This window comes from Staurois parvus, unplaced genomic scaffold (genome assembly GCF_062004578.1).
Source record: "Staurois parvus isolate SC_StPar_1 unplaced genomic scaffold, SC_StPar_1.0 ptg000704l, whole genome shotgun sequence".
Taxonomy (NCBI): domain Eukaryota; kingdom Metazoa; phylum Chordata; class Amphibia; order Anura; family Ranidae; genus Staurois; species Staurois parvus.
Window position 1 is genome coordinate 662643 of NW_028318500.1, and position 13015 is coordinate 675657.

At 44.3% G+C, this 13015-nt stretch overlaps 1 protein-coding gene across 3 annotated transcripts in view; it reads left to right on the forward strand.

Moving 5' to 3' along the window:
• Nucleotides 1–216: 216 nt before the first annotated feature.
• Nucleotides 217–13015, forward strand: part of CLTCL1 (clathrin heavy chain like 1) — a 189447-nt gene continuing 176648 nt past the window's right edge. For 2 of the 3 annotated variants that reach the window (XR_016306292.1, XM_089653178.1), the window contains exon 1: nt 217–398. Coding sequence is in view for 2 of the 3 variants with exons in the window: in XM_089653178.1 (XP_089509304.1) it covers nt 357–398 (42 nt within the window). In the remaining variant the exon portion in view is untranslated. The remainder of the gene's footprint in view (nt 399–13015) is intronic. The other variant, XM_089653177.1, reaches the window with a different exon arrangement.

A 13015-nucleotide genomic window follows, 5' to 3' on the forward strand; every position in this document is an offset into this window, starting at 1 on the left:
TGTCATGATGTTGGAGGACACTGGAAGCACCAGTCAGTCCTCTCATCCCATCTTCCCCCAAACCCTGCACAGTCACATGACGTGATCGCCGTTTGTTCTAAGCTCCCCAATCTTCCCGCCAGGGGGAGATATTACCCTGAAGCACACTAAGACCCCCGAGCATTCAAGCACGGTTCCCTTAGTAACATCCACACCCCTGACTGTGCGCCCATCTTTTGAGCCTGCGCAGCCGGCTTGTCAGTGCGCTTGCGCGGGTTGTGGCTCAGTCACACCGTGTGTCCCGGGCACCGCCGGCGGAGTCTTCTTAGGACACGGTTACGAGGTCGTGCTTGGCGCCTGAGGCAGGAGCGGCAACCATGGCACAGATCCTGCCTATTCGCTTTCAAGAGCATTTCCAGGTAAGCAGGCCGCTGTGTATGGGAGCTGCAGGGGAAAGGTTCATGATGAGGAGGAGGATAGGGCAGCACTGAGGAGGAATAGCGGATTTTCAATTGGGAGGGGTGATGTTTCTTGCAGGGAGGCCTGCACTGTGGGGGCCACCATTGTCTGCAATGAGAAGTGATTCAGCAATTGTCCTTGGGAAGGGGGGGGATAGGGGAGTCTCTTGAGTGTGGGGAATGAAGGGTTAAATGTGTATTATTTTAGGGGAGGTAATAGGAGGCTCCAGTGCCCTCTGTGACATCTACAACTAGCTGTAAAGTATGCCTGTCAGCAATGGTATGTCAGGGAGGCCCATCCTGACTGCTCCTACCATTCTCCCAAGTCACTGCCCCATGATCCGTATGTGTGCCTTGTCCAGGAGGATTGTTATCACATCTGATAGGTCCCAGGCTTCTTCTTTCTACTTGTGTGTGCCCACAACCATCTGCTGGGCCTGGATTGGATGTCTGGGAAATGCGGGTAATGCAGATGTGCAGTTTTACTCCCCCCCCCCCCCCCCTTCTCTGAGTTATTGATTTCCAGCAGTGAGAAGAAAGGAGGGGGGGGCTCTGTGCAGGGGTGGCCCTTACTGCCAGCCCTGGGTACCAGACCTGGGGGCACACTCACATTTGAGATCGTCATTATAAATGACAACGCCTCCTGCCATGGAATGACCTCCCGGCTGTCCGTGTTACTCATCTGTTCAGGGAGCTCCTTTTTATAATCAAATATTTCATTTATATGTACACATTTGTATAGTTGTACATTTCTATATGTATTTGTATGTACTTTGTTACATTTGTATCATTAAAGATGTTCAGATGGTTAGTGTGGCAAGTTGGTGACTATTATTGTTATAATTATTGTTTTTATGGCTTTATTTAGCACCAGCAGTTTGCTGTGCAGTGTTTTGTAAAATAAAGCCCTGGCCAAAAGTTTTGAGACTGACACAAATATGAAAGTGTTATTAAACCCCGGACAATGCATTGTTTCTATCTGGTCCGCCACAGTACACAACACTTGGAAGTGCATTTATTTTAGTAAATATAAACTGCTAAATACCTTTCTTCATCAGCAGTTAGAGCAGTCTTGTGACTTCTATCTGTGTGCAACCCAGCACTGGTTAAAGCTTGTGGGAGGAGTTTTCATTCTCTTCTAGGAGGATGCAGAACCCCTGACCTCTGTCTGGGCAGTGCTGATTGGCCCTGTGCTGATCACATGCATTCTCCCATGAAAAAAACAACCCTCTCTAGCAATACACATCAAAATGAGCATGTGCAGAGTGTTTCCACACATATGTCTTATCAGGAGGTAAGAGGGGGACACTGGAAGAAGGGGAGGATCAGAGAAGTCAGGATCAAACAGCCTTTTTACACAATGCAGAGGATTAACCCTTTTGGTTCCACAGGGAGTATAACATGCATGCTTTACTGCATATACAGAATGATTTTACTGTTTTGGGTTTAGTAACACTTTAATTTTCACAAAGGCTACTTCAGTGTTTTTAGATCTTTTTGTCAGATGTTACTATGGTCTACTGAAGTATAATTACAAGCATTTCATAAGTGTCAAATGCTTTTATTGACAATTACATTAAGTTTATGCAAATATTTGCAGTGTTGACTCTTCTTTTTCAAGAACTCTGCAATTCGCCGTGGCATACGGTCAATCAACTTCTTGGCCAAATCCTGACTGATGGCAGCCCATAATCATGCTTGGAGTTTGTCAGAATTTATGGGTTTTTTTTTTTTTTTTGTTCACCCGCCTCTTGAGAATTGACCACAAGTTCTCAATGGGATTAAGGTCTGGGGAGTTTCCTGGCCATGGACACAAAATTTCGATGTTTTGTTCTCCAAGCTACTTAGTTCTCACTTTTGCCTTATGGCAAGGTGCTCCATCATATTGGGAAAGGCATTGTTCATTACCAAACTGTTCTTGGATGGTTGGGAGAAGTTGCTCTTGGAGGATGGTATTGTACCATTCTTCATTCATGGCTGTGTTCTTAGGCATAATTGTGAATGAGCCCACTCCCTTGGCTGAGAACCCCACACATGAATGATCTCAGGATGCTTTACTGTTGGCATGACACAAGACTGATGGCAGCACTCACCTTTTCTTCTCCGGACAAGGCTTTTTCCAGATGCCCCAAACAATCGGAACGGGGATTCATCAGAGAAAATGACTTTACGCCAGTCCTCAGCAGTCCAATCTCTGTACCTTTTACAGAATATAAGTCTGTCCCTCATGATTTTCTTGGAGAGAGGTGGCTTCTTTGCTGCCCTTCTTGACACCAGGCCATCCTCCAAAAGTCTTTGTCACACTCTACGTGCAGATGCACACACACCTGCCTGCATTCCTGAGTAAGCTCTTCACTGGTGGTGCCTCGATCCCGCAGCTGAAGCAACTTTAGGAGACGGTACTGGTCACTTGGGGGACTTTCTGGGGGACTTTCTTTGGCACCCTGAAGCCTTCTTCACAACAATTGAACCTCTCTCCTTGAAGTTCTTAATAATCCGATAAATGGTTTATTTAGGTGCAATCTTAGTAGCAGCAATATCCTTGCCTGTGAATCGCTTTTTATGCAAAGCAATGATGACTGCATGTCCAGGCCAAATTCAGCTTTCAGTGCTGTCGCGTTTTGAATGACAATTGTGCGGTTATGCAACATTGTACCCATATGACAATTTTATCATTTGTTTCACACAAATAGAGCTTTCTTTTGGAGGTTTTTAATCACCGCTTTTTTTTATTTTTTGGTAAATAAAACAAAAAAAAAACCCTGACATTAAAAAAAAACAAAACCCACATTTTTCTTTTTTCTGTTATAAAATTTTGCAAATAAATAACATTTCTTCGTAAATTTAGGTCAAAATGTATTCTGCTACATTTCTTTGGTGAAAATACCCCAAATTAGTGTATATTATTTAGTCTGTAGGAAAGTTAGAGTCCACAAACCATGGTATATATATCTGATAATCAATCAATCCTGATGTACTGGCGGCTCATCTCATTTCCAGAGGCCCGAAAAGGCCAGGATAGTAGAGATACCCCGCAAATTACCATTTTTTGGAAAATAGACAGTTCAAGTTACTTAGTAAGAGGTTTGGTGAGTTTTTTGGAGGTTGTAATTTTTTGTTACACTTTTTTTTGTACATATTGTCACCAGTCAAGTACAGCATTATTATATAACTGGTGTGGCAGTGATCAGAGACACTGACTGGTGACAGTATATAAAAATAATAATTTATTATTTTTTAAATTTATTACCTTTTTATTATTTTTTTTTTTTTTTCCCAACACACTGTGACCAAAGCAAAAACAATGTTACTATTGTAACATTGAACTACTCTGGGCAAGTGATCGGGATTTCTTTTTTTAGCACGATTGCTAATACCTAGGTATTTCATTGATATTTGCAACCATTGTTACTGAATGAAACTGATTCATTCAGTCTTTTGTTGTGATTAGCTATGATTGGGCAAAGCTCATCACATGATACAGATGAGCTGTTATTGTCCCTGTCTGTACCATGTGACTACTTTGACCAATCACAGCTAACAACACAATTGTATACATTGGATGGCATGACAGGAAGCCATCCATTGTATACAATTGACATGTGATCTGCTGTGATTGGTCACAGCTGTCACATGACACTGGCAACTGGCCGGTGTAGTGATATGTCCTTGGCTGTGTCCTGTGGACACAGCGGGTGATCGCACCGCTCCGCGGCCGAGTGAGCATCTCCTTTTAAAAGGATTTCATTTGACGCCCAGTCACAATGAGGAGTGTCCCGCCCGGCCATCAGTCTGCTATAGGTCGGGTGGGAAGGTGTTAATATTTGTATAATTCTGAAAACGTTTGGCCAGGGCTGTAGATATAACATGGCTCTTGTATGTAGGCTGGCTCGTGCTTATTCCAAGTTCAGCTTGAAAGCGGTATTGTAATATACTAAAGTTTACCGATCGTTAGATGTGGTGGTTCATTGGGTTTTTTTTTTAGGCTTTTTTCCCTCTCTTTTTCTATGGTTGATTTTGGCCAGTAACAGACCTCTTGTATTACCCTTAGTTCACACCTACGCGTTTTTTAGTGCGTTTTGCAGAAATGCACTACAGTCCATTTAATTTGGTTTCCTATGAATCTAGTTAACATCTGTGCATTTTAAGCTGGTGCATTTTTTTGAAAGGGTCAGAGCCTTTTTTTTTTTTCCTGCAGCAAATTGCATTTTGCATGTAATAGACTACAATAGAACAGCACAAAAGTGCAAGTGTTATGAATTTGATGTGTTTTGCTTTTTTTATTTATTTTTGCTAGTAGGAAAGCATGATAGTTCTGTTTTGGTGTGCCAGAGAGTGTAAAGTCGCATCACATAAACAGAACTGGGCAGAGTTTTCTACTAGCCAAAAAAAGAAACCCTGCAAAACGCCTGTTCAAATATGCACAATGCACCAAAATGCATGTTTGAGAACACGCTGGAAAAACACATCGGAAGCAACCTGCATGAAGGTTTCACATAAATACTTGCCATTGTAAGCACCCCTGTCAGTAGTAAATGGTTTGTCTCAATTCTCTAACTGCTCAATCTACAGGATAGCTTGTTCTTTTGAAAAATCAACAGACTTACTGGCTAGATTGCCAGGCATAAATTAAAGAAATATCTACAACTCTATATTTTGTGTACAACCTTTACCATTGTTTTCAATAAAATGTGAAAAAAAAAAGAAAAACTAGCCACCACATCGAAGAACTGGTGAGCTGCAGTATAATAAATGTTGCATTTGAGTTTAACACTTTAAGCTATTGGCCTATTGATTTGGCAGTACCTTTTACCATTACTTATTTTACCAAATATGTGTTAATTCAGGTGTTTATATAGCTTTGCCAATTCACACATTTACATTTTGCACATCATTCTCTGCCGTCAAGGAGCTTACATTCTAATGTTCCCACAGGCATACATACTAGGGCCAGTTTGGACAGATGCCAATAAACCCAATATAGTTTATAAGGTTGAAAATAGACAGAGATCCTTCCAGTTCATCCTATGTATGTGTGTGTTTTTTTTTTTTCCCTTTTTTTTCCCTTTTTTTTTTCTATAACAATTCCCATAACTATGTATATTCTGTTTCCTGAGAGACATAATACATTTTTACTTTTATTGTTCAGAATTTGATGACATCACCAACAATTTCGTAGTGCGTAGTACAATATGAAGAGAGACAGAACAGTTACAATACAATTTAAGACAAAAGGGTTCAACCATCTCCTATTTTATTATTCCTGCTCATTCAGCAATGTAGAGGTTAAACCAAAAATTAAAAGAATGTGTTAAAATGAATAGATCAGGAAGTGCTGACTGAGCTCTCTCCCCCACCTTCCCTATAATTGAGGGTCTGGGAGTGTCAGGATGGCAGATTTTCCAGCCTCTTCTTTTGTAGCTGGTGGGCACACATAGATATCTAAAACTGTTGTACATTGAGAGTTATGTTTAATTCCTATTTATATCGTTCAACGCTCTGACAGTGCAAGTTCTTTTGGTAGTCTCGTAGACCCAGGCTCAGTGCTGCTGTTTAAGTGTTTGCTTCTTATCCATCCAAGGTCATGAAGAAACAACCACAGTTTATGGCAGAGTTTTGTATTGGACATCTACTGTGTTAATATCTGTTCTAGCAAGTAGAAGAGTGATGGATTTCAGAGCAATTACACCTGCAGTGACAGTTGGAATGTCGGATAGCAGCACCACATCCTCTGGCAGTTCATTGCTAAATAGAATACAAATTTTATTTTTATATTTTGCCTAAAGAGGATCTAAACCTCAAAAATTATACTTAATAAAAATACTGTAGCTGCTGAGTTTTAAAAAACACACCTACCTGTCCCAGGATCCAGTGATGTCCTCACCTGATCCAGCTCTATGCCAGTCTTCAGATCCAGGTGCCAGCATCCTAATTGTGGGCAGCCACCTTGCATGTGCGAGCTGCACTGCGCCCCGTGAATGGTCCCAAAGTCTCTTGAGACCTTTTGACTTGTTCCAAGAGGCAGCAAAGAGAGGTTGGGGGGGTATGAACTTCCTCTCCAATCACCTAGGCAGTAGGAGTTGGTCAAAACCAGGTAACTGCCCCCCCAAATATGAGGGAGGAGGAGGGAAAGTGGAATTTCCCCTTTCATGTATTTTGATTTAGTTAGTTCTGATTTGTGAAAGTTTTACTTTGGTTGGAAAAAAGACACGTCCATCAAATTCAATCAATAATTAACTTCCATATACAGAACCCTTTCATGACCCCTCCCCCCCCCCAAGGCAGTTGGATATTCCCTGGATCAGCAATCTCTAGTGTTATCAGCAAGTTATATTTTATTGCATTTAGGAATTCATCCAGCTTTTGTTTCCTAGCCCCATTTCACATATATGCAAATTGGATGTGTTTTGAACTGCATCTGATTCTAATGACCTGAACCAGAATGCATATTTTAGGGAGCCGGTTCATGTAAGTGCAGGCCGGCTGCAGTGCAATTTCAAAAAGAGTCCAGTATGATTTTCAGCCCAGTTCAGGTGCAATTTCAAATCTCATACACTTTAACAATTCGCAACTTAATTGCACCTGAAGCGTTGAATGAAGTTACATGGGATGGGGCTTGAAATTGAGCTGCAAACTGGTCCCGCACATATTTGAAACCATTAATTGAGCTGTCAAATACAGTAACTGCTGGCGTTCAACTCAATTGAATTGGCTCAAACTAATTCCTACTGAAGTCTTTTCCACTTCTCTACAGCTCTTACGGTGAAGAAGCCTTCCTGTATGCATAGGTTAAACCTCTCTTCCTCCAGATCCAAAGAGTACCCTCTTATCCTTTGTAATAATTTGATAAGGGAACTTTAGTTTGCTCTAGACAGGCTCCGCTTCCTCCTCCAGAGCCACCATTCTTGTGCATGCGCAGACGTGCCCGTAGCACTCTGCCCAGCCTTTGGGTTCTGACAGAGCCACATGTGCAAATGTGTTTCCGCAAACGCGCAAAGCCAAAGAAGGTTTCTGCTTTTCCTGTTGCCAGTCTTTGCAGGTGTGTGGGGAACCCCGTATGTCCACAGATGTGCTGCAGGTCTCTCTTGGTGCCAGAGCCTTGCAGCACATCTGTACATGTGAAGGGCATGTAGAATGTCCAAGCTAGATGAGAAAAGCAGAAGTAATGCTTTGCAGCATGACTAAAATGCATTGGGAAAGAAAATTATGTCCATTGGTAAGAGAGGGTGGGGGAGGAGGCAGGGCAACCATTTTAATGTGAATAACTCTATACCAAGTTCACTATATGGACCATTTAAAGTAATGTCTAAGTTACGAGTGCAGATCTCTGTGTCTATCGACACTGGCTCCCGCTGCCTTGGCAAAGCCCAAGAGACCAGCTGAGATGAGCTGCAGATGGTCACAGCGCTGGATCGAATCCAGGCTCAGGTAACTATTGGGGGAGGGTACTGATGCCTTAACAGTTTTTACCTTAATGGAAGGAATGCATTAGGGTAAAAAATGTTTAGACTTTAGATCCACTTTAAATAAAGTCAGAATAGGCATTGCAGAGTGATCCGCTGTAACAATGAATAGCCATCTCAAATGACCTTTGTTTATCTGGATAAATGTTTTCCTTACAAGCCACTGTCTTGTCTGAATTTTGTTCCCCACTGAAAACCTTTGAAATTTTGTAAAGGGCAGCTGATCATGTGAAACATTCAAAAGGCATCAAAGGTATTGATTCCCTAGTCACCGACCAATAGGCATTTGTAGATCATTTTAGTGCTGTCCAGTCTTCAATCCCTGATCAGCTACATTCCTACAGACTACTTTAGGCCTATATGTAGCTTGCATACATGTTTACATTTAAGATCTGGAAAAACAACTCTTGTCTTGATAAACTGTTGGCTGTGCAGTATTAATATATTGCAGGCCTTGTCATTCATACTGTCTTGTGGGCCAGCTCACTGACCTAATATGAATGCTGCTGCTAGACTAATACACCTTACTAACTGATCCGTGACTGCTGCCCCTCTCTGCCAATCTCTCCACTGGCCTACCCGATCGTATAAAATTCAAAATGCTAACCACAACATACAGGCTATCCACAACATTGCAACTAGCTACATCACCAACCTCATCTGCAGGTATCACCCGAATCGTCCTCTCCACTCCTCCCAAGACCTCCTGCTCTCTAGCTCCCTTGCTACCTCCTCCTACGCTGGCTTCCAGGGCTTTTCCAGAGCCTCTCCCATCCTCTGGAACTCCCTGCCCCAGCAGGTCCGGTCAACTCCTACACTGTCCGCCTTTAGGCGATCCTTAAACTCATTTTTTCAGGGAACCCTACCCCACCTCCATCTAAGAACTGTATTCGTTACCTCCATAAAATCACCCACTGCAGCTATTACCTTTTTGTACCACCTCCCTTTAGATTGTAAGCTCCATGAGCAGTGCCCTCCTGTATTGTAATTGCACTGTCCCTCTTTATATTGTAAAGTGCTGTGTAAACTGTTGGTGCTATGTAAATCCTGTATAAAAATAAACAATAAATTGGAAGGCATCTTACCATGGATTGCGAGATATGCGTCAGAAATGGGAAGATCCCGATTTGTAACATGTTGCAAGATTCTTGCAATTTGTGAAGCATATAGTTGAAAAGATCTTCTATATTTTGGGAGCATAGAATAGACATGTTGGTGTGCCAAGCAGTAGGTGGCACAGAACTTTTTAGGAACTGTGGGCACTGTGACATGGCCAAAGCTGCTGATATCACAGAGGCGCTCCATGCTCTGAATAGATCTCAACCATAGTTTAAGGATCCACTGAGCTCCCTGATTGACAGCTGACTCTAGCTGGTAGTATGTAATTGAGAGCTGAAGCCAACCTCTCTCCTGCTGGCAGCAGAAAAAAAAATCTGCATTTATTATTTTTGTTTTTATAAAAGGGGATTTATCCTTTAAGTAGGGCTCAGAAGGTTTGCTACAGGGATAATGGTTGGGTTGCACCTGCTCATCTGTGTACCTTCCAGATAACACATTCTAGCAGTTTTTTAAATAATAGTGTTGATAATATGCTATCTCCTGCTGTAATCCAGAATACCAGAATGAGCTTGTAACTGCATGCACAGCTTTGATTATGATCATAAGTAAGAATCAGGCTCTACCAGTCACATGCATGTGTTTAGCATTCCTTTACATGTACAAGATTTTTAAAAGTACGGAGCATCCATCTTGGCAGGACCAACCTAGAAACCTGCAAAGTTCTAACATCTTCATTATCTGCCATTTTGTTTTTGGAAGTTATAGATAAAACAATTTCTTTTATTAAAATAATAAAGCTGAATTTTAGTCCTAAAAAAAGGAAAAGAAAATCTCTGTTCTGTTAGTGAGCTAGCTTACCATTATTGAAATACTGTGTGTTCCACATTGTGCAGGTAGCTGGATCCTGTCGAAACGTTCACTGCAGGGATGCTCCATCTTCCTGATTGATCTTTTGGCTCTGTGGGGATTAAAGCTTCAGGTATTCTGTAGAGCTGCTGTGACTAAAGTTTCAGATGAGGATCCGCACCCTCCTTCCTCCTCCTCCATTAAGAAACTTTCTTTCTCTTACATTCATTGATGGACACAGCGGCATCTTCTATAGCTCCACCTACTGGAGTAGGACACGAGGCAGAAAAAAAGACTTGGCACCTCCTATGGGCAGTCCTTTCTGGGTATAAAACCCCTTCTCTGCTATAGATCTCCAGTCTTTTCTGCCTAGTGTCTCAGGAGTATGGACATGAAGTTTTGCTGGGACTTGTGGTCCCACAACTTTTCCTTTTTTTCATGGGCTTTTGTGTTCTTACATAGATCTTCTATCAACAGCCAGGCTGGGTGACAGGCTGGATAATCTATATCCAGTGGTCACCCCAGTCTGACCAGCGCGTGCAGACCGCCAGCTCTGCGCTCAGTTAGCAGCGACTGTGCCCCAAAGACCGGGTTGCAATTGAGTTAAACACCTCACGGGGACACATATGACCAGGCGCTTTTAGTCTGTCACAGTGTAACCCTGGCCGAAAGCCCCCCCACTTCGTTGGGGAGGAGGATCTGTCACGGGAGCTTTACCTGCACGCTCCGCTAGATTGGTAAGTTGCCCCCCCCCTTCCTGTCCAGGATTCGGTAAGGTGTGCGGGTGCTCCCTGGGGTGGTCGGTCCTGCGGGGTCCTCTCACCCAACACATCCCACCCACCTCCCTCCCCCCTTCATGCACCAGCACCCTGGTACGGGTGTGGGCTTAGCCCGGGTACCTCAATCCTGGCTGGACCCTGGTAGAGCAGTCTTCCTCTCCTTCCCTCTGCGATGTGGGACTCATCTGGGCCTGGAGGGGGCCTTGTCCTGTTGGGGGTGTGGCCATTGTTTGCAATCCTGCCTGAATAGGGGGGTGCAGGGCACGCTGCATGTGGCTGGCATGGCTGGTGGTGATGTTATTGTAGCCACGGCAGTCCTTTTCTTGGAGGTTTTTGGTTTCCGGCCTCTAGTGCAAGACACAGCGGCCATTTTTCTGGAGTTTTTTTGGGGTCTGAGTAGCTATCTAGAGATGGAGGCTGGCTGGGGGAGGTCCTTGGTGGCCAGTTTCCCAGAGCCAGCGGCAGGGATTCCCTCAGGCAGGCAGGGCTCAGCACACACACACGCGGCGGTGAGTCCTCCCTGGGGTCTATCTCCTTTCATCCTACTGGGGTGGTCCTCTGTACTGGGAGCGTCTGGTTCCCCTTCAGTGTTTAGCTGGGGGGACTGGTCCCCTGGAAACACAGGAGCATGCTGCACCTCCAGGTCCCTCAGTTCCCTTAGACGCATTGTCAGTCGTCCTGGAGATGTTTGTGTCCCGTGTGGAGGTGGTAGTTGGCCGCAAGGTGAGCAAGAAGCGTCCTCGTCTTTGGAAGATTCTGAGACCATACCAGATCCCTCCACCGTGGGTTCCACATTTACTGTGGATATTAAGGATGCATCTCCTGCTTCTTTGGATGAGGAGGATCGGTCCTCTGTTGCCACACAGGAGAAGGCATTGGTAGTGGTACTTTGTTGATTCGGTGCGTGAAACGCTAAAGATTAGGAGGGGTCAGCTGATGTACCTGTTCCTTTTGGTACACATGAGCCGGTTCGGACTGCTAAGGTTTTTCCTTACCCTAAATATTTTGACAGATTTGTTTATAAGGGCCGAAGCGTTCGTTTGTACTTCCCAAACGCTTTTCAGTGCGTCAGATGCTGGATCAGGATGAATGATCCCTACATCTGGAAGTGTTCCATCAGCTCTGCATTCGCTGCGGGACTCCAGACGTGGATCTTCTGGCTTCCCACCTCAATTGGAAGGTTCCACGGTTTGTGGCAGGATCGTTGGATCTCCTGGCAGATGCAGCGGATGCTCTGGTGGTGTTGTGGGATTAGTACACTCTAATTTGTGCCTTCCCACCCCTTCGATTGATTCCTCGTCTACTACGCAGGATAGAGACCAAAGGAATCCCAGTCATCCTCATTGTTTCGGACTGGCCTTGTCGTGGCCAGGAGGCTGCCTCTTTGGGAAGACCTTCTATCTGAAGGGCTGGTTTTCCACCCTGCTTTACCGTCGCTGGCTTTGATGGTGTGGCTGTTTTTGGCCAGGTTCTGAAGGACGGGGTTGTCTGGCTCGGTGATTCCAACTATGTTGAAGGCCTGTAGGTCTACCTCCCGGAAGATTTACCATCGTACCTGGAGAGCCTATATTGGTTGTTGTGAAGCCTTTGGGTTCCATCCGCATTTCTTCATTGTGGCTCGGGTGTTGGCCTTGCGTTGATTACAGTCAAAGGACAAGTCTCTGTTCTGGCTGTTTTCTTTCAGCTATTAGCTTTCAGCTTCCCTTAGCTATGAATTTTTTGGGCAGTACTTTCATTCAGGGGGTTCTTCATGTGGTCCCTCTTGTGCGCTCTCCTTTGCCACCGTGGGATTTCAATTTGGTGCTGTCAGCTCTTCAGAGGCCTCCATTTGAGACTATTTGGGAAATCCCCTTGCTTATGCTTTCGCAAAAGGTTGCCTTCCTTGTCGCTATCACTTCGGCTTGGAGAGTTGTCGGAGTTGGCAGCTTTGTCTTGTAAAACTGCCTTATATAGTTTTACACATAGACAAGGTGGTGCTTCAGCCTTTCCCTTCCTTTCTCCCGAAGGTGGTGTCGGATTTTCATTTGAATGAGGATATTGTTCTTCTCTCACTGTGTCCTCGACCGTTGCACCCTAAAGAGGTGGCTGCATTCCTTGGATGTGGTCTGCGCGATGTGTGTACTTGTCTGTAACTGTTGCCTTTCAGACGTCAGACTCCATCTTCGTCCTCACAGATGGTCCGAAGAAGGGCTTGGCAGCATCTTCTGCCACTGTTTCTCGTTGGATTCGGCAGATGATTGTTCAGGCGTATGCTTTTAAGGGCAGGAGCCTCCTTTCCCAGTTACGGTGTACTCCACTAGGGCAGTTAGCACCTCCTGGGCGTTCTGACATCAGGCGTCTGTTTCTCAGGTTTTCAAGGTGGAGACCTGGTTGTCTGTGCACACGTTTTACAAAGATCTATAAAGATGATGTGTTGGAATCCTTCAATGCT